Source organism: Apodemus sylvaticus, chromosome 9 (assembly GCF_947179515.1).
Source record: "Apodemus sylvaticus chromosome 9, mApoSyl1.1, whole genome shotgun sequence".
NCBI lineage: Eukaryota > Metazoa > Chordata > Mammalia > Rodentia > Muridae > Apodemus > Apodemus sylvaticus.
This window is the reverse complement of record NC_067480.1, coordinates 15,499,328-15,520,873: the sequence shown is the minus strand read 5'-3', so window position 1 is coordinate 15,520,873 and position 21,546 is coordinate 15,499,328. Positions and strand designations below refer to the sequence as shown.

General features: G+C 39.1%; 1 protein-coding gene across 17 annotated transcripts in view; it reads left to right on the top strand.

Annotated features, from left to right (window-relative positions):
• The window catches only part of Ppip5k2 (diphosphoinositol pentakisphosphate kinase 2), a 67,288-nt gene extending 46,226 nt beyond the window's left edge, over positions 1-21,062 (top strand). For 5 of the 17 annotated variants that reach the window (XM_052191768.1, XM_052191765.1, XM_052191766.1 and 2 more), the window contains exons 24-30: positions 3,527-3,691; positions 5,969-6,142; positions 7,345-7,417; positions 10,557-10,619; positions 13,795-13,935; positions 15,167-15,292; positions 19,401-21,062. In XM_052191768.1, coding sequence (XP_052047728.1) covers positions 3,527-3,691; positions 5,969-6,142; positions 7,345-7,417; positions 10,557-10,619; positions 13,795-13,935; positions 15,167-15,292; positions 19,401-19,513 — 855 coding nt within the window. In that variant the 3' untranslated portion in view covers positions 19,514-21,062. Of the gene's footprint in view, positions 1-3,526; positions 3,692-5,968; positions 6,143-7,344; positions 7,418-9,610; positions 9,731-10,556; positions 10,620-13,794; positions 13,936-15,166; positions 15,293-19,400 lie in introns of all 17 variants that reach the window. The other 12 variants (XM_052191781.1, XM_052191780.1, XM_052191772.1 and 9 more) reach the window with 8 other exon arrangements.
• The last annotated feature ends 484 nt before the right edge of the window (positions 21,063-21,546 follow it).

The following is a 21,546-nucleotide window of genomic DNA, read 5'->3' as shown; positions in this document are numbered from 1 at the left end:
GAATCATTACATCAGGGAACATCTGGTTTCACAGAATTTGCCAGAGCAGAAGGAGAAAGAAGTAAGAAAGTCAGAGATAATAGAATAATTATGCAGACCAAGGCCAACTGAAAAACAGTCATGCACAAATGAAATCTATGCAGCCATTGTCCAGGGCTAAGGTTGGGAGAAATGGGAACAACTGTTGTTACAAAGAGCTGCCATGGGTTTACTGAGATGTCTCCGTCCTGGCCTACTGCAGGCAGTCCCTTATTTTAGATGGCGGGTCCCCTGGAGGGATGTGTGTCCTGCTTCTCAGGGTCCCAGACACCATCCTTTCCTACAAGGAGCTGCGGGTTTCTGAGATGTCGCCATCCCGGCCTGCTGTGGCCAGTTCCTGTCATCGTTTGCTGTCCCCAGCACGTTCTGGAACATGTTTTAGAAAACTAGCATTATTTACTTCTGACTTTTTTTTTTATTACTAAATTTTGTTGTTTGGGAAGCTATTTGTACAATTTTTAAAAATCATTTAGTAATATTTTAATTATGTAACCAACTTATTTAATGTGTAATTTAGGGTTTATATGGTTTTTATCTGTTAGGTAATGCATATTTTGGCTGTATTTAAAATTGAGGATATATAGTTGTCAATAATATTCTTGGGTTCATTTATTTTTTTGTAAAATGTGTAGCGCTGTTTTTATTTTTCACAGTACCTCATCTGTATTTGCTTATTCAGTGAGCCCTGGGAAGGAGTTCTGCAGTCTTCCTGCTCTCAGGAAGCAGCAGGTGCTCATGGGGTGATGTCGGCCCACATGGCTTCATTGTGCCCACCCCTGTCTGCTCTGTCTCCACCCGGCACCTTTTCCGTCACTGTGACATGTATCTTACTCATGGCGACCCAAACCTAGACCATCTGTTTTCAAGTTTGCCTTTGCTGGGTTTTGCACATGGAGCTATTAATTTACTGTTCATTAAATTATCATGTTAGCTGCATTACATGAACATATTTTATTAATCGTTTTACCTTTTTTCTTTGGTTTCTATATTTGGGGCATATGACCTAATTCCCACCCCCAGAAAATACACTGGGTGTTTCCTAGTAGCCCCTGGCTTAATTGCATTGTCAGAGACTGTATTGAGTGTGTCTTTGTCTTCAGTGTAGTAGAATCCACCTTATTGTCCTGCACATGACTATGTTTTGTTCAGTGCCGTACGTGTTCTCCTGTGCTCTGTTCAGTACAAGTATTAAGTATAAGCCAAGCAAAACTTATTAACAGTGTTGTTTGGATGGTTTATATCCCTCAAAGTCTTTTTGGTCTGATTGTTTTTCCATCTACTTACTGTGCAAAAGTGTCTCCAAGATTGTGGAGTGTTCTGTTTTGATTAGTTTTGTCAGACTTCTAAGCAGTAAGAGTTTGATTTTTTTTTAAAAAAAAAAAATCTATATATCTTTTAAACTCTTTGAGATAGAGTCTTCACTATGTTGCCCCACCTGGCCGGAAATTCCCCATGTAGATCAGGCTAGCCTCAAACTCACAGAGATCTGTCTGCCTCTGCTTTTGCTTCCCAGTGCTAGGATTAAAAGCCTGTGCCACTACACCGGATCCATTTTCTGTTTTGTTTTGTTTTTATTAAAAATGTAGTTGTATCATTTCTACCTCCCTTTCTTCCTTTCTTCACTTCCACCCCTCCCATGTCCCATCCCTCCAGCCCTTCCCATGTCCCACCTCCCCAGCTCCTCCCATATCCCATCCCTCCAGCCCCTCCCAGGTTCTCTACCTTCTCTCAAATTCATGGCCTTTTTTATTACTGTTGTTACAAATATATGTATGAATACATAAATATGTAAATAGAACTTGAGTGTTTAGTATTTTGTGTATGTGTACGTGTGTGTGTGTGTGTGTGTGTGTGTGTGTGTGTGTGTGTGAGAGAGAGAGAGAGAGAGAGAGAGAGAGAGAGAGAGAGAGAGAGAGATCTGTATGGTTAATCTTATACTTTGATTTGTCACAAACAATTATTTACTGTGATATTTAAGATAAATATACATAATGGTATTTGTAGTCTTTCATCTCCTTACTGTCTTCTTTTCCTGTCTTTTAATTCTTTCTTCTTGTTGGCAGGATTCTCACATTATCTTTTTAAGCAGTTAATTGATTTTTATGTGTTACTTGTGGTTGACACTGTTTTTTTTTTTTTAACACCTGCTTGAGGCATTTAATAAATGTCAAAATAAATTTTAAATAATTTTCAGGTAATTAAAACCAACAAATTAATTAAATGGTAACTAGAGTAAATAAATATTTAAAATAACATTTTAAATAATTACCCTTGCGTACATTACCCTTACCATGGATCCTAAACTATTGGCCAAGGGTTGGTTGGTTTCTTTCTTTTCTTTTCTTTTCTTTTCTTTTCTTTTCTTTTCTTTTCTTTTCTTTTCTTTTCTTTTCTTTTCTTTTCTTTTCTTTCTTTCTTCTCTTTCTTTCTTTTCTTTCTTTCCTTTCTTTTCTTTTCTTTTCTTTTCTTTTCTTTTCTTTCTTTTTACATGAGTACACTTTGAAAGAGCAGTTGGTGCTCTTAACCCCTGAGCCATCTCTCCAGCCCTGGCCAAGTGTTTCTTATACTTTTCTATATACTTTAATTATTTTTCTCTCATTTTAAGATGCAACATTTCTCTGCACTTCTCTTCCAGCTCACTAATTTGATCAGTAATATTTTTCAGTTTTCTGTTGAGCTCTACTTACTTAGTGGTATTATTACAAATTGACAATAGACTTTAGTTATTTTTAACACTCCTCTTTGTTTCTTCTTATAAGTTCTAGTTCTCACCTGAGCCTCAGTTTTAGTAACCTTTATTATAGTTTGTAACTAAAAACATTATTGTCCACTCAACAGTGGCTCATTGGGTTCTAAGTTTGTTTAATGATTTTATATTCTAATACATAATGATGTAATATTGGTATAAGGTATTTTAACTTGTCTACAACCTGGGACTATATCCAGTTGATCTAAGTTCTTAGCACATGTACTCACTCAGTAAAATATCAAGGATCATAGAGTGGTTGTTTTTCATATGTTCTCATATTTATTGGAAATATTTACTAAAAAATTTGACTATTCAAAATACTTTAAATTCAACAGCTTTTTGTTAGAATTGTTATCCGCTTGCCTGTTTGATGAACTTTGGCTAAAGACTTGCTTTATATGATTATAATTGTCATTTTGTGCCTAACCTTTCCCCAGGATATGTATATTTCTTGAAGCAATTTGTCTCTCACAATGCTAAGAAGGTATAAGATTAATTAAGGAATTAAATTAATTCACTTGAGGAAAAACTTTGATATAATAACTCTGTCAGCTGGTTGTTGGTTATCAGCAGCATCTTACTGACAGTTAGAGTTTGTTTGCTTGTGAGACTTGACAAGTCCTTGCTCTGTGCATTCACAAGCCTGATTTCAGAGTGCTGCTGGCATTCCTGGCACGTCGCTGCTCAGGAGAGGCCTTTGAATCCGAGTGTTAAGAGATATGTGTTCTTTTCTCCCAGAATGAAGGCAGAAGGTCCCTTAGATTCGATGATGACGAGCCTCATACTTCTAAAAGAGATGAAGTTGACCGGGCCGTGATGTTGTTTAAACCATTGGTGTCAGAGCCAATTCATATACACAGGAAATCACCACTTCCAAGGTCCAGGAAGATAACTACCAGTGAGGTGAGTATCTGTGGAGACAGTGTCCTGTGCAGAGCAAACTAACCATCGTGACTCAAAGGAAAAGAAAATACAGCTTTGCTTGTACAGCTAGAAATCTGAACAGTTTGAGTTATGAACATTTTTTATTTTTCAAACAAATATTTAAAAAAAAAACCATAGATGCTGTTAAAAACAACCACCAGATAAGCCAGGCCTAGTAGCATCTACCTATAAGCCTCGCACTCTGGAGGTAGACAGGAAGAGAAGGGATTCAGACATTCAAAGTCACCCTTGGCTACTTAGTGACTATGAGGCCAGCCTGGGTTCTGTGAGGCTCCACAGAACCAGTGAACAAACGACACGCCCAGAGATAAGTGCAGAGACCCGAGCTATGTGTGCATCTCTGAGAAAGGTGTTGGCTGTGGCTCTGGAACAGAGGTGTGGCTAAGAACTTGCTAAACTCATCCAATTTTCTTTGTCTTGTCATTTTGACTATTCTTCAGTAAGTAACTCAATTAAAAAACCTAATGTATCAGCAATTTTTGGTATAAAAGTAGATAAAACTTGCCTGAGATGCGTAAATAATGCCTGATACTAGTAACACTATAGGTTTTCTTAGCCAGATTGCAGAAATCTATATAGGAATTTGGACGCTTGATGACATAATTGAAATTTTTAATGGCGTATTAAAATCTATAATTAAGTTAAACCAGTTATGCTCAGTTAAGGAATAAGATCTAAATAATAAAAGTCGACTGGTTAGAAGGAAGCTTAGATTAGTTTTTAGTGTCTAAGTATTTTATACTTTAACCTTTGAGTTACCTACTTTCTGTTGTGATGTTCCTCGCATTGCTTGAGGCCAGTGCTTATAAGTCTGAAGTTAAGCTCCCAAGAGAAAAACCAGGAACTCTTAAATCACCTACTTTCTGTTGATGTTTAAATATAAGAAGTATATAGAATTATGTTTAACATTATCAAGCATTTGATAATAAAGGAAAAAGAATTCCCACTACCCCACTTAAGAGAATAATACAGGTTGTTCTGAATCTTTAAATAATTGACAGTTACATATTGGGGGGAAACTATTCATAAAGTATATCGTTATAACTTCATAAAAGAAATTATATGTTAATGTCGCTTTAAGATACTATTTCTACTTAATTATAGAAGGTCAGTTTAAAAAGAAGAGGGAAGCTAGCTACTCGTGATCATTTGTTCTATTAAAACGTAAACAGAAATTGAGAAATCTGAAATTTTGTCCAGATATCCTTAACTTAAGAAAACAAATAAACAGAAATTACCTAAACCTATTTAACCTAATCCATCATTTGTGTAATGAAAGCAGTGTTTTTGATATAGTGAGAAAACAAGCCACTTTTAAGCAAGTTTTTCAGAATTTCAGTTACACCCTTTCCTGTGCCCTCTGCAGGATCCGTGTGTCTTTTGCTAGCACGGCTAATCGAAGCCCTGCAGTGCATAACTCCTAACACACCACACATTGTCAAACCCTTTTCTCAGTAATATTTAAGTAGTTGCTTCCAAGAGATTATTTCTATGTTGTGGTGTGCCAAACTTTTACTTGTAAGATAAATTATTCAAGTAAAAATTGAAGACTTTCTCCAGCGTTCTCCAAATCCATGGGAGTCAGTTTTTACTTTGAAAAGACACACAGAGAAAGGCTGTTCTCTTCGTTTCCTAACAGGAGATTGTAGTCTGAACTCACTCTCTGGACCTGCACAGTGTACACAGTGAGTGTAGGCTGTAGGCTTGGCCTCCTGCCCCTCTCTGCTCTCCAGGCAGGGTGAGCACAAGTTCTTGGAGCAAAACCGTCCCTTTGATCACCTCTGAATTTACAGCTGTGGCCAATCCATTTCCTTTATTCCCAAACAACAATTAGCACAAAATCTTTTTAATAACTAATATAAAATAAGCCAAAATTCCTTTTATTCTTAACTATTTTCATTTAAGAGAAACTATAATTTTCTAATTTTTGAGGAAGATGGGACAACTAGTAGAAAATATAGCTTATGTCTTTAAAGGTAATCAGGTCTTTCCGATTGTTGATGCCATATGCCAGTTATATAATTTCTTAGGGATTTAACTATGTGGCTCACACAAGTGAATGGTTAACAATTTGCCTTGGAGGGATAAGCAAATGCAAATAAACTGTATTTTTTTTTTTCTTCCTGATCATTTGGCTCTAATGTATCTAACTTTGCATGCTCTGCTTTTTTTTTTTTTTTTTTTTGCCTTTTTTTTGTTTTTGTTTTTGTTTTTTGTTTTTTTTTTTACTTCCAGGAAGAGACCCCCCTGAGTGTGTCTAGCCCAGAGGGCACTGGCACCTGGCTGCATTATACCAGTGGTGTGGGTACTGGGCGTCGAAGACGCAGATCAGGGGAACAAATCACCTCTTCCCCTGTCTCCCCCAAATCATTGGCTTTCACATCCAGTATTTTTGGCTCATGGCAACAGGTTTTTAAACTTTATTTCATTAAACATTTTCCATTCCTGCATTCAGAGCAACAAACAGCTGTTTTTGAGGACATCTAATCCCTTGTCGTTTACATCAGAGGAAATCCTTCTGTCTTAAATTTAGCACCTCAGGATCCTTCTGAGATTGCTCAATACTTCATGGAAAGAAACCATCCCTGCGGCGTGCATTTTGCATTTTTATTGGGGAGCTTTTAAATATATAGGAGATTTTAAAAATCCTAATTCTCCTAGGTTTTTAGCCTTGCTAATAAAAATAAATTAGAAAGGAAAGAAAGCTTTATTAGACCTTAGTTGTTGTACAAACTTCAAGAAACATACTTAATACACTTTGATGGTTAAGAATATTTGATATCCCCTCATTATTTGAAAAGCTTCATTCCATTTAAAATTTGCTGTGAATGTGAAATATTTGAAAAATATCAAAAATTAATGTGGCCTGGTCTTAATTACTGATAGATATCTAATATTGATTGGTCTCTCCATGATCCCCTTATTGGGAAATATATACCATAAGGGAAATATACAGCATGGTTTCCAAACTCAACAACAGGCACGTGTGAATTTGTAAAATGGTTTTCACTAAGTAACTTCAGAAGGACTTTCTTTGATGACATTCGAAACTAAAACTCTCTGGTTGTATACTGGAAGGCCTGTCATCACACGACTTCTCTGATAATTTCAGCTATTTCCTCTTGGAAATTTAATGCATTCGATTGTAGGAAAAGGGATTATGGTATCCATTAAGGCTGAATACTTAAAGGTTACTCTGATAAAGCCCTGTGCATGGATCAGAAGCTGTATGGTGACTTCGACAGCGTCTGTCTGTCTATCTGTCCTTTCTTTTGTTTGTGGTTGTTTTCCCTCTGAACACAGGCGCTGTGTAACAGTGGGCAGTGGGCTTCCTTTAAGAGAAAGTGAAGTACCTCAGTCTGTGAATTGTCTCTCCTCGTCTCTTCTGCTTTGTCATCAATGCCTGCCTCACACCCCCTCATTGCAAGGACCTCATGAAATGGACTCCCCTCCGAGGGGATCTTGCATGAACTTTCATGTTTTAAGTATTTCTACTAATATTTATCATACAGCTTATTAACCTTTGTCTGTCTGGAACAGGGTGCATATGAAATAATGGATTTGCAGATTCATTCTACTAGCATATTTCAGTCTCCACTTTCTCTATGCAGGTTGTATCTGAAAATGCCAACTACCTCCGGACCCCAAGAACGCTTGTGGAGCAGAAGCAGAACCCTACAGTAGGTACGTGACGTAAGGAAATTGTGTTTTATACTCTCCTGAAACTCTGCAGTGGCAAAATCATGACCAAATGCTATGCTTTAGTTTGTATTTAGTGTGCACTAGCTCAGAATTGTTGGATCATAAAATTCAGAATTTAAGATACAGTTTGCGTACTGTAAGAAGCAGTGTCTGTTCCTTTTGTCCGACCCTTTGAGTGATCACTCTGCTGACTGACTGCCAGCATTGGCTTCCGCTGGTCTGTTTGCCAGTCTGTTCCTTCCATCCTTTCTTCTGAGGGAGGGATGCTGTTGTTGTTATGGTCTCGCTTGTTCTTGACTTGGTGGAAACCCCTTGTTTCTGCTTCCCTAGTACTGGGACTACAGACAAAGACTTTCCAATGCAAGTTAAATTTATAAATTTAAAAAAAAAAAAAAACAAAACAAAAAAACCTTAAGATTAGTAGTCATAAGAGGGCCGGACTGCGGGTCAGTGGCAGAGAACTTGTCTGCCACATATGTGAGTGTTTCTTTGTTCCATACTTGGTACCGTAAAGCAAATCTGTTAGTCAGGTAAGGATAAAAATAGGCCATTTTATTACAAACATTTTAATCTTTTTTTTTTCCCCTCTTTTTTATTGAGGCCGGTCTCTTGGTATCTTCCTGGCTGTCCTGGAACTTGCTATGTAGCCAAGGCCTGGCCTCAAACTTAAAGAACTCTACTTGCCTCTGGAGCTGGTGTTAAAAACACATACCACCATGTATAGTCAGAAATGTCAAAGCTAACTTGATAATTCAGCTGTTTTAAGCAGCGGCAAAGGAAAACGTTGGGGGCAGCACTGCTTAGCAGTGAGGCTTCACCCGGACCCCGTCACTGGAGCGATCCAGTTCTGTATGTGGAGTGCTGACCTGAAACTCCTTACTTAGGACCAATAATAGTGTTAAAAGGAACTGATCACACATTCCAAAGAAAGTGCAAAAATATCAGCTGATGATGACCCATGAATTTAACAAAAGGTGATAGTTCAATGGCAGGTAAAAAGAAAATGAGAAAGAAGGTCAAAGGATTTTAAGGACCCTCTCAGGGGCAGCTAGATCTCCCAAGGAGCAGCTCTTTGGGAAACTGAAGTGAAATTCAGCACAGTCTTGCTCTTAATTGCACTGCGGGCAGCTGCTTCCTCAGGCATATGAGAACAGCACTGTGGAATGCCCCTTTCACCCACTGACCTGACGCTAAGCTGTGACTCGGCGGCATATCCTGTTCTCTAATTGGTTATCTAAGTAGGCTTGACACAAAGGAAGACTCGATGTCACTATGTGCTCCTGTATTACAGTGTCGTACCTGTGTTGGTACCTGTGTACATGACTCTTTCTGCAGTTAATGTCCTCCACTCTATCTTGAGGGCATTTGATCTTCCTGTGGTATCTTCATGTGAACATACATGACTCCTGTTCACTGAGTGATCATAATTATATATTTGACAGGAATTATTTACACTTTCCTCGGTGGTGAACTTTTTTATGTCTGAATTTTTGCTACAAATAGCACATTGATATATACTGGCTGTGTTTTACGTAACAATGATGTATTTCCTTGGAGGCCTTCATTAAAAGTTTTCTGTTTTCAGTCCTTGTTAAGTGACTGAAAAAGAAATGATTTTTGTCTTTTTTCATAAGAAAGTATAATTCTTAGTTCAGGGGCATTCATTTCTTAAGTGCATATTAAAAATATATAATATGGCTTAATTTTTGCTAAAAGGTGTATATATACATATATATATATATATATATCATGTACATATGACCATATGTACATGAGATATATATAGTACAACATGATCATATGTATATGATAAATATAAAGTCATTACAATTTGCTGTAAGACTCTATCCTGTTCCTAAATTAACTTTTATGGTGGTATTTCCAATAATTTTAGCATGTACATGTTCGATGATTATGTTGGAATATTATTTTTCAAAGAAGGCATTTTTCTCCAGTACTGAATTGTTCCATTTGTACCTGTGGTGAATAGCGCTGGCCATTAGAAGCGCTGCATCAAACAGGTGTCACTAGACTGTTGCTAGCCTATTGTGGCTCTGTCCAAGGCACTGCCAAAGGTTGCCCGTGCATTGGTAAGAGCCCGCCGATTGCATGCTGCATGCCTTCCCAATGTGAGTGGAAGAACACCTGCTGTATGTGTCTTCTCTAACCCATCAGGGTCTCACTGTGCGGGCCTGTTTAGCACCTCAGTGCTCGGGGGTTCCTCAAGTGCACCTAACCTCCAGGATTATGCCCGTACTCATCGTAAAAAGCTGACTTCTTCTGGCTGCATAGATGGTATGTGCGCACACGCACACACAGATTCACACCTGCACCCATGCATACGCTCACGAGTGGCGTCTCTCAGAAGCAAGTCCGAGGCCACAGACTGCCTCGGAGCCCTGTCGGGTTCCCACACGCCTGCCAGTGCGTCCTGGGATCCACACGACAGAACTCAGGCTCTGTCGGTCACGAGCAGTTACATACAGCGTACATGTGCAGTAAGTGCTTTGTCACAAAAGAAATGTTAAAGTCTCAGTATTATTTCAGCTGAAGGAGAATCTAGATTATGAAGAATAAATTTCTCATAAACTCTTGTCCCCTGTCAACACTCATTTATTAATATTGAAAAACTACTTAGCATTGAAATGAATGGAAGGATTAGTAAGAGAAAATATATTGGTAGTCATTTGATAAAAATAAAGTGCAGTGGGAACATTCTTTGAGTCCCTCTTGACATGACTTCAGAGTTAATATTCTGGTGTTGAGAATGTCTGAGGCTCCTAAAGATGTGCCCCTCATGACAGAAGGGGCACTTGCTTTCAGAATCAGCACTGTTTAAAAAACGTTTGCTCTTCTGTGAACAGATTGACTGTAGCCAGGAAGACACAGATTTACTGGAATTGCCAGGCCATCCTTTCCTTTCCTCTGTGTATTTCATTAAGCATTTTGCCTGTACCATCCAGCCAGTTTACCGCTTTTAACCAGTCCTTGGCTTCCTTCCGTTGTCCCCTCTGCATGTCACCTATTCCTGATGTCCTCATGTATTTGTTTTCCCCCTCTGTTTTAAGTGTCCTTCCTTTGGCAGCTGTGAACTTCAGGTACCTGTTTTTCTCTTTCTCAGACGCCACACGCGGGTCTGCTGTTAAAAGGTTTTCTATCTCATTTGCTCGACACCCAACCAATGGTACGTTTGCTTTTTATTTTAAAAGATACTCCCTGCTTCGTCCCTTTTTAATTTTTTTCTTTTATTTCAAATTGTGGGGTACACAGTATCACTTAACTTAATCAATCTTTAATTTTAGTTGGCATACAAGTCCAACTAATGTACCAAAGACTGATACTGTCTTGGTCCCTTCTCTGCTGTAATTTTCACAATAATTGAACATTACTTGTCACATTGTCTAATGACCACAGTAATGATGAGTTTTAATTCTAAATTAACAGCTGAAAATTCTAATTTCTTAAGTGATCAGCTTATACAATTTTTTAAAAAGAAATATAATTACTATTTCTTAATTGGTTCTTAATTCTTAACAATTTTTCCCTAATTTTTCTGATCACGTTGTTTTATTGAAGTAGTCTACAAAAATACAAAGCAATCCCTCACAAAGAGCCCCCTGAGACATGTAAAGGTCTTGGGACCCAGGGTCATTGCCCAGCAGCTGTCTGGCCCTCTGTCTGAAACACTGGATGTGGCGCGGGTTCCAGGATCAACTTGGGGGCCGGGCGGTTTACGGCTGCCTGGGTGCCTTTGGTTTTCCTTAAAAACGAAAGAATTTTGATAGAAGGAAAACTGAAGTTAAGATCCAGAAACTCCATTTGGTTATGCTCAGGGTCCATCATGGTGAGGTGGAGAGCAGCGTGTGTGTCCTTTGTTCCAAAGCTTGATCTTCTTGAGCCAGAGGGAGTATTTACTGATTTCTTTGTGTTAGGGGATATTTTTGTTTTGCTTGAGATAGGCTCTGATAGCGTAATGAGGCTAGCCTCGAGCTTACTGTGCAGACCAGGTTGACATCAAACTTGGAATCATCCTGCTTTAGACTTCCCAAGTGCTTGGATTAGACGTAAGCCACCTGCTTGGCTTACTAATGGGTTTCAAACCCCACAGAGGCTCTTGCTTTCACTCGTAATGAGCAGACTTTTATTCCTATCCTAAAGTGTTTCGTTTTTAATTTGTAATGGCAAATAAGTCTTTCAAAATCTTACTTTTATGAATTCAACCTACATTACAGCCCCCCAACTCCCCATTGCTGTTTAAATGTTACTTTTTTGGAGAAAACTCATTCTGATTTGATTCAGCTGGAACAAAACACATGCTTGGTAACCTCATAGAAGAGAAACAGGAGTCCTGAGAAAGTCAGGCTCAGAAATCCCTACAGAAGGAGCGGTTAACTTTGTATGGTGCTTGTGTTTTCTTGGGAGCACTGTGGGTTTTCTGGGAAAGTTCTGTGTTTAGCTGAGGTGGTAGGATTAGTAGTGGTGGTAAGTACTTCAGTTTAATAGGAGTAATTTTATATTCCCTTGGCTTAGGGTTTTTTACATGAGGTTTTTCTACACTATACAGCTTGATACTTCCTTTTCGTTGCTGCTGTTCTGTCTTATCTGTCCAAGTTGTCGTGTCCAGTGACTTCCCGTGTTGTTCCCACCTTAACCCCATCATGGACTTCCCTCCCCCGTCTTTAGTTGAGGAGCGTGGTGGAAAGTATCTTCTGACAGCCCTTTGCCTTATTCTCTGGGCCTCTGTGCGAGTGCCTGTCCCCCTCCCCCCAGGTGCTGGTCCGTGTCCTCCAGGAGTGTCTAGGCTCCGGTGGTATGTTTGCATGGCTTCCCACATGTCAGCAGGGAGATGCCGCACTAACCCTTTCATTGTACGCTGTGAGCTGCTGAGACAAATGGCAAGAGGGTCTGTCATCCAGAGCAATTTGATCAGGCCTCATTTGCAGCTTTGAAATCCTGCAGGCGAGAGAAAGGAACTGTCACCCAGAGGGTGAGCCCCCAAGGGAGGAGGGTCTCACAAAGAAAGGATTTGTGCTTATTTGCATGAGCCACTGGTGTTTCAGAAGAAAAGGAATCGGGAAGCCTCCTTGCTCAGTGTGGACTGAGGGAGGTGGCTTCAGCTGCTGCTGCTGCTGCTGTGATATTTGATTGTTCCTTCTGTTTGGTTTTGTTTAACATCCCATGAAACGAACAGTCTGTCATGCTTTGGTTTGCATCTGGAAATCAAGTATTAATTTTATTAATCCTTTGATTATTTTCATAACAACATTCAGTTCCCTTTTTAAAAGTTTCCCCTGTTCCAACTGAGAATTCCAGCAATTCTTGAGTTCCTCCCAAATTTTAAATAAATCCAATAGCATGTGCTCTCGCGACGAACATACATGTGTTGAAAAGAGTCTGTTTTGCAGTCTGAGTTTAGATAATTTTTATTTTTTAACCTGTTTCTATCTGAATTTGAGTGTTGGAGGTATTTCTTCACAGAAGACTTAGTTTGAATTCTGGGAGACATTTGCGATCTTAAAAGCATATGAAAACAATTTTTTAAAGCCATTCAGTTAAATAAAGCTTAAATGAATGGGTCATTTTACTCTTACAAATTAAAAGCTAATATTTTTGTCTCAGAAGCACCATTTGTATTTACACGTGTTTTTGTGTCACTGATTTGGTTAGCACATTGCTGCATGATTCCCCAGGAAGTTGTGTGTGCCTGTGCAGCTGTTAAACACAGAGACCCTAGCCCTTCACACTGCTGTGTGCTCCGTCTACCTGCTCAGCCAGGGTTCTCCACGCGAGGAATGGCTGGTGTTCAGTCAAGTCATGTTCAGAATGTCTTCCCCAGCCTGATGAGGAAGTGTTGCTCAAGGACCCTGTTAGCGTGTTCGTGGCCTTAGAGAAAAGTGACAGTCTATGCTCCACAGTCAACTACAGAATTAACTCCTGACGTCTGCGTCAGCACTTACCGCCATCATTATTTAATTGTTGAAGTTGATATTATCTTGATACTGTAAGTATCAGGAAAATATGGCATCAGCTTGTTCGTCTGTTAAAGAAATCTAATGTTGGATTAAAATCTGAAACTGTGTCTCTCCCTGCCCCAGGTTTTCTTCTTTGTTATTCTCAGGCCTTAGCGACACTGAAGGAGTGTGTGCATGCTGTACTGTCTGGTTACAGTTAAAGTGGTCATGGTCATATCTTGTTTTGGTTCCATGTCGCATAGCATCTGGTGTCATGACTTGAAAGAATTTGTGTGATTGCATGTAAAAACCTGAACGTTCCAGCCCTAAGTAAGTTGCCTCCCTCTGTAATGACTGAGTTGGAAAACAGCCAATCTCACTCTCTGCCCTTTATTTCTTCTCTTTTAGGCTTTGAGCTGTATTCCATGGTACCATCCATCTGTCCTCTAGAAACGCTTCACAATGCCCTGTTTTTAAAGCAAGTGGATGACTTTCTGGCTTCCGTTGCTTCTCCATCGACTGAGGTTATGCGAAAGGTCCCGGAAATGGGTATGGAATTCACTTTCATCACTCCTTGATTATTGGACAATATACTATGCAAATATAGCCTAAATTTTAAAGATGCAAACTCAGTGGTAATTGTGAAGAGAATTTTTTAAGAGAGACAGATGTAAGGAAATAATATTAATAACTCCTTTGTGTGCTATACCATTTTTCTTGATTTTACCCCAAAATTGTTTTTCTAACAGTCAAAGTAAACAGTATTACATAGAGTTAGTGTCATCTTCTTTAAAAGCTATACTTGTCTGAAAGCTCATCTTCATCTTTTATAATTTACAGAGAGGTTCACGTGGACGTAGCACGTGTCTGCCCCTTAGCATTTTTTGCTAACCGATTAGAGACACTTGGTTGTTACTGTTGATTTGTTTCAACGTTTGATACAGGGTTTCTCTGTGCAACCCCAGCTCTCCTCAGACTCACGCTAACCCTCCTTCTTCAACTCCCCAAGACCTGAGAGAGAGCACAGGTGTGTGCCACCACAGCCAGTTTTAGAAGGAGCTTTTCTAAAAGATGCCCAATTAGAACCACGGGCTTTGTATGTATTCTGATGAAGCTATCCATGTGTATTAAGAAAGAGAGTTCATGGATAAGTAAGTTTTGAAATTGATTATACACTCCCGTAGAGTTACATTAGTGTGTAAAAGATTAAAGCTCTATGAATAATCCAGATTTTCTGCAATATTTTTTGCTGTTAGGGTAAAAAAGTATTTTTCTTTTTTTGTAGCACTTGTTGTTTTTAGCTCCATAGTATCCCCCAGCCCATTGGAATTTCCAGTTTGGAAACATTAGCTATTCTAGTGACCCTTTGCCATTTCTTCTCCTTCTGGTACCAGAGGCCAGCTGTCAGCCAATTGTGTTTGGTAATGAGGGTGCTTCTAAACTATTTCCCTTTGGAGCTGCCTTAGGAAGGAGGTGGTAACTTTAGATTTTACCCTCTAAGGAGACTGAAGCTGAAGGCTTATAAATTCAAGGCTAGCCTGGGCAACAGAGAGTGAATATAGGGCCAGCCTATATTTGAGACAATCTTAGGATTGTCTCAAAATACAAAGTAGAAAGAGGGCAAGGGATATGGATATGGCTTAGAGTTACAGCACGTCCTTAGCCTGTGTGAAGTTCCTAGGTTCAATTTCAGGATTGTAAAGTGATAGTAGAGAAGAGGTTCTGTAGTAGTAAGAGAGACTTCGTACGAAGTTACTCAATTTTATATATTTCTTTTCAGTCTCTATGGCCACACGTGCCAGCCCAGGAATGAGAAGGAAAATTTCCTTAAATACTTATACACCTACGAAGATCCTCCCCACACCGCCTGCTACGTTAAAGAGCACCAAAGCGAGCAGCAAAGCAGGTTAGAGATGTGTCTGAGTCTGTGGGTGCCGGACAGCACTGACGTGACGCGGAGTCATAGCCCCTGCTCTCCCCTAGTGATGCTGACTCACATACACACTCTGTCTGTGTCTGTGTCTGTGTCCTCCTCTCGCCTCTGTGGCCTTCACGGTCTCTCCTGAATCTGCTAATAAGATAGATTTTCTGTTCTTTTTTTCTAAACTCCTCTGTTTTGCTCTGTTGGGCCTAAGGCATTGTTTTATATTTAAATAAAACAATTCTGTTGCCCAGAATTTTTTATCTTCCGTGTGTAGTCTGGCGATGTGACTGCCAAATTCATCTCTTTTACCAGCATCTTTGTTCTTCTGGCCAGGGTGATTGTGGATCAATTCTTCATCATCAGCTGCCGAGGACTTACTCCATGTCTGTGGTTTCCCCTGAGGTCTTACTCTGCTGTCTGCTCTGATGCGGTTTCTCCCCAGCCCCGTTCCTTTGGTTCTCTCACTTTCTGTTCTCTCCTGGATGTCTCAGAGCTCCAGGCTTTCACTATAAAAACTCATGGCAGAGGTGTCTTGATTCTTTTCAAGGTTTTAATGTCTTTAGATATTCTTTTTGTTTTCTAAAGATTATTTTATTATTATATGTAAGTACACTGTAGCTGTCTTAAGACATTCCAGAAGAGGGAGTCACATCTCATTACGGATGGTTGTGAGCCACCATGTGGTTGCTAGGAATTGAACTCAGGACCTTCGGAAGAGCAGCTATTGCTCTTAACCGCTGAGCTGTCATCCTCAGTCTCCAGGAAAAACAACTGGGTAATGGCTCTCTGTAGAACTGGCAGAGAGGATGTGCTTGTCTAAAGTGCTTGGCTGCATTGTAAACATCCGGTGGATGAGGTTGCCTTTGCTGCTGTTCTGCCACAGCTAACCTCCACTTCTGCCAGATAAATCCCTCTGGAGTCTTGCCTTATGAAATCAGTCAATATTTTAAGTAGATTTGAACATTGTACAGTCAAATAAGGCTATAAAGATACAGGGCTCAAAATCGCACAGGTATCTTAATAAAATTTTGGTGCATTTTTTTTTATACAGTACAAAACTGACATTTGTATAGTTCCTTTTTCTAAGATATTAATACTGCTTATGTCCATGGCAGTGAAGAAAACAGCAGAAGGGATGTGGCTTGTTTCCATCAGCATAGCCAGCAGGAATGAGGTGACCAGAGGTTTGCATGCTCCTGGGATGGCAGGGCCCATGGCTAATCTTTACCCATTAATTATCCATAAATGCATGGCGTGAACATTTTTAAGTAACAGACTTAAAATGGTGTTGAATGTGATCTGTGGCCCTCTTGCATTCCTCAGGTGAATGGTGTGTGTTCATGACACACACACAACCATGGGAACACAGTGGGCAACACTCAGATGTGTGCGTTCCTGTATCACGTACAAGAAGGCTTTGCTCTGTAGTGTGCATTCAGGGCGTCCTTTTTCCTAAGCACCTGAGAGCTAGTTCTCCTTCCGTGTTCTCTCAATATGTTCCACAGGATTTTCATTTCCACCTGAAGTCCTTGGTGAATGGATTTTAGGTTTTATTTCTATGGCAGAATTGTCAGAGAATCACTCGCTTTATCATGAGATGTCAGCGCTGCTCGTTCTTCATAGCTGTCTTAGTGTCTCGGGCACGAGCCGTTGCCTTCTGCCTTTTTGTTCCCGGTTTTTGGACTTTCAAAAGACTGTCTTCTACTCGGGACTCTGCTTGCTCTGTTGAATGACATCTCCTCTTGGTTTCCACCGACTCACTGTAATTAGTGACAGGCCTTCTTTATTTGTTGGTTTTTTGGTTTTGACTTTTCCTTTCCATCATGCTTATTCTGTTATACTATAGAATTTCACTTAGATAATCCCTTTTGGGTTTTTCTTTTATTGTATTTTATTGACTGCCGTAAATACATGTTCTTAGCATCTCATGGTCTAATCGTGTATCATCCAAAACAATGCACAGGATGCTTTTGGCTTCTTTAACCTCGTCTTTACCTCCATCCTTTCCCCATCGTCACCTGTGTGCATGTGTTAATTCCATTCCTGACATAAACAGTAAAATATAGGACTGTGATCCTTGCATTAAATAATTATGTTTACCTTACCGAAATGAAGTGGGGACAGGGGGGTGAGGCCCTACACTTTACCCAGGTTCGCTTTTTTCTCCCAATGTTTGTCATTCCTCACAAAGTCTGTGGTTTTATCCAGTTTTCTTTGCCTTAAGCCTAAAATGTTTTACTATTGACAACATAGTCTGTTGACAGCACAGTCATTTTCTCATGACAGAAAGGTCTTTGTCTGTTTTTGCAACTTAATTTTACTACCGAATTCTGGATAGGAAGGACTCCTTGCCTGGCGGTACCACTGATGTTCCGTCTCGCCTGGTCCCCACTGTTCGTATGTCCCATGTTTGCAGCACACTTTGAGTTTTCTCTGCCTGTGCCTGTGCCTGTGCCCTGCGTGCCCCTGACTTTCAGCTGTGACTGTGGCTGCCTCTGTTCTTCGCCCTCCTCCCCGCTCCCTCCTCCTTTGTAGTCGTGCAGTGATCCTCATTGACGCTTCCTCCTCTGTAGCTTCAAAGAAGAGTTAACACCAATACTCTTCAAACTATTCCACAAAATAGAAACAGAAGGAACACTACCCAATTCCTTCTACGAAGCCACAATTACGCTGATAACAAAACCATACAAAGATCCAATCAAGTAGCTTCTAAATAGAACCCACTTTATTTCAGGTCTTTTATTTTATCCTTGAATTTGAAGCTTTCTATTTGATTCATCTTAGTTTTTCTTTAGAGACTTAAAAGTTTTTTATTCATTATGAACATAATGATTTATTTCACCATAGATCATGAAGTTGCTGCTTTAAAAATTGTTTTTAAATTATTTATTTTCTGATTACTCTGGGTAGGTTTTCTCTTTTATAAGAAAGATGTTTTTCTGTCCCTTACTATATATTAAATATGTATAATACCATACATTAATCTTGTGTATTAAGTAACTTTTAAATTAAATCCTAGACATTATAAATAGTATGTTATAGAAGCTTTAGAGTCTGGTATTTCAATAATAACTCTCCAAAGAATATTGCTTTATTATAAAAATAAAGAGTTAAATTTGCCAAACTCAGATTGTAAAATGATATCCCTTGAAGTAGCTGACAGATCATGTATTCTCTGCGCTACCTGAGGCTGTCTGTGCATGCAGTGTCCTAATCACAGTTCATGTGTGGATTACAGTCTGGCCCTTTCTGTCAGCTGCACTTGTCATCTGTTTCTTTATACTAGTAAGACTCACTGCAGTGCTGGAGATTTAGCCAAGTTCTGTGATGGACCTTGAGAAAGGTTCTCAGATACAAGCTGTTAGGAAGGAGCGAAGGGGGACCACCCTGCACTGCTTTCTCCTTACACATGTTGATTCTGCTCCAGTAACTGTCACTTTCTGTTGTCCTGATTCGCCGTTGTTAAGGTTGTTCTTCCTGTCTGTGGCTGAGTGATTGTGTGTCATATGAAGAAATGTCAGCCTGACAGACATGTGCCTGTATAGTAGAGGGGTAACTACATTCAGATTAGCTCTTTGGCTAGGCCTGACTGTGATGTTGGTTCTGAGTTGAGAGGAAGTGCTTCTGGCCCTCCAGCCTTCCACCTTTGCATGGTAATGAGATGGGGAAGACATAAGAGGATATGGTTCCTAGAGAGGAAATGATAGCCAGTTTTAACCAGTTTATATTTCCTGTTAAATGGAAGTAGGAACAGTTTTAATGGGCAGTTGGATTTCTGAATGTGGAGCTAAGGTCAAAGGCCTGTCCCCAAGTATGAATGAGATTAGTAGACTGGATTGCACTCATAATGATAAGTGAGTGTTTCCCATGAAGAATACAGAGTGAACTGTAAAGCTGGGGTTAGAAACCCAGCCTGTTTGTCGTTACTTTTCTCTATTTGTGTTGACTTCTGAAAGGTTAGTGTCATATTGAAAGCCTCTGATGTTTTATCACAACTGTAACACACAGCCACATCACCCACCACCATTCTCTTAACCCTGATGACGTGTGCAAATGCCAACGGCACTGGTTCTCTCTTCTGTTTGCATAGCAGCTGGCGGACCATCTCTGGCAATGGCTCCCCATACCTCATCTCGGAAGAAGAGCTTAAGTAGCAAAACTGAGGGGCACGAACCCAAGAAAAGCACTGGGAAGAAAAGATGAGCACACACCAGAACCGGAAGTTCCCATGTTAGAAAGGGACTTGTTGCTTAGCCAAGGATGTCTAAGAAACCTTGACTGAATCCAGTTGGAGCCAGCGGTTCATGTTTTATCATGCTTTGCTTTATACATCTGTATATTTCTTTAAACACCTCGGAAGCTAGAGGACCTTCTGGTTTTATCCAGGCAAGGAGCTTTGGCAGCATCTAGAAATGTTCAAATAATGTCTGTCCGCTTTGTGTAACAAAACTCATGAAAACTGCTGTCACTGTCACTGTGATGATTCCCATGTGCCTGTGGCAGAGACAAAGGACACAGAAATCCGGCTGACTGGTACCAAAGTGCACTCTCTTCAGGTGCCTCTCTACACACCTGCATTTCTACAGGATTGCACTTAGTGAGATTGGACAGACACGATCACTCATGTGTTGATGACTTTTTTAAAAAGTACATTTCCAAAGAGATCTCATTGACCATTTACATTAGAATTTTTTTGTTATTGTTACAGTAACATATGCTGCAATATTTATTGACTGGATTATATAGACCATGAATTATTTTTTCAATTTGTGCTTTGAATTTTTTATTGTGAATTATTTAGAATATTCAAATGCAGGTGGGAGAACTATACATTTATACACATAAATTTACAAGTTAATCTGTAGAAAATATTTTCTTTATACATTTCTTTACCATCAAGAAAAAATTCTTGGTTCACAAGAAAAATTTTTTTCTGTATTAGCAAGAGAGGCATTTTTAGAGTTGGTTTTTTTTTTTTTTTTATGAACTATAACTGCTAAATTTGTAAATCTTAAACTTGATTTTCTGAGTTTTTCTTGAGACTTATGGACTCAGGTCTAAAATGGGAGTTCTGCTGTTAGTGTCATCCATGATATATTTCTTGTGCTTTCATTCTTATGTCCAGTGTATTTGTTGATTTCACCAAGAAAACTCAAAAGATAGAACATTCGTCGTAGTGAGTAAATGGTGTTTACAAATGATGAAGTTTGGAAAAAAGATTGAAATGACTATTGTAATTTCATCTAACATTTTAAAAAAGGACATCATTCTCCTTGGTGCTTTTTCTCCTTGATGCACAAATGATTGCTTGAAACATTTGAAATTACTCACAAACTAAACAGCCTAAATAAAAATCTCAAACATTGGATATGATGTAACCTAAGGTAGTAAGCTGTAGCTTCAACCTTATGTTTAGAAGAAGTACTAGACCCTTGTATAGTTATTGTAATTCTTCAAAAGAGACTTATAACCTTAAATCATCTTATATGAACTGACTTCTAGAGAATAGGCATATTATATTATCTTGGTTGTTTAAAAAGGGATGAGATACAGAAGTTCCAAATATATACAAATAAATAAGTTCATATACTTCCCTTGAATGTAAATGGATTATATGGTGATAAATCTTGTAAACAATTGAATGTATGTACATTTTCTTTATGTGAATATGTGGTTAATGTACTCATTATGGGGGATGAGGAGACTTTTATTTTTTAAGTGGAATGAATTAAAATTCTTTTTAGAATACGAATGACTTGAATATAAAGCATTTTATTTGTGTTCTGTCTTTTATGTTTCAAAATAGAAAATACACAGCAGCGTTTCACATTAAAACTCTTGAGTGAGCACACACATAGCAGGGCATTGTCCGCCGCCTGTGAAGTATGTTAGCACTCATTTTCCTCCGTATTATTCAGTAATTGTGGCTTTACCCTATTCACCCAAATCAAATGCCATTGCTTCGTAGTCTCATCTCTTTGCAAGAATCTTAGAATTATTTTTCAAAACACACTATCAGAGAGTCAATTTCGTAACAGCAAAATAAAGTCACCACCGTTTATGGGAGCTTGTCTGAAAGCTGTTTCTAACAGTACTCAAGAGATGTGGGGTATGAGAGTTTTTAAGTGCTAAAACGTGATTTTTGTTTATTTTGGGGTTTGGTTTGGTTTGGTTTTATTTTTTGCTGCCCAGTTTTCCAGCCAGCAAGAAAAATAAATTTAAGGAAGCCAAGCTTG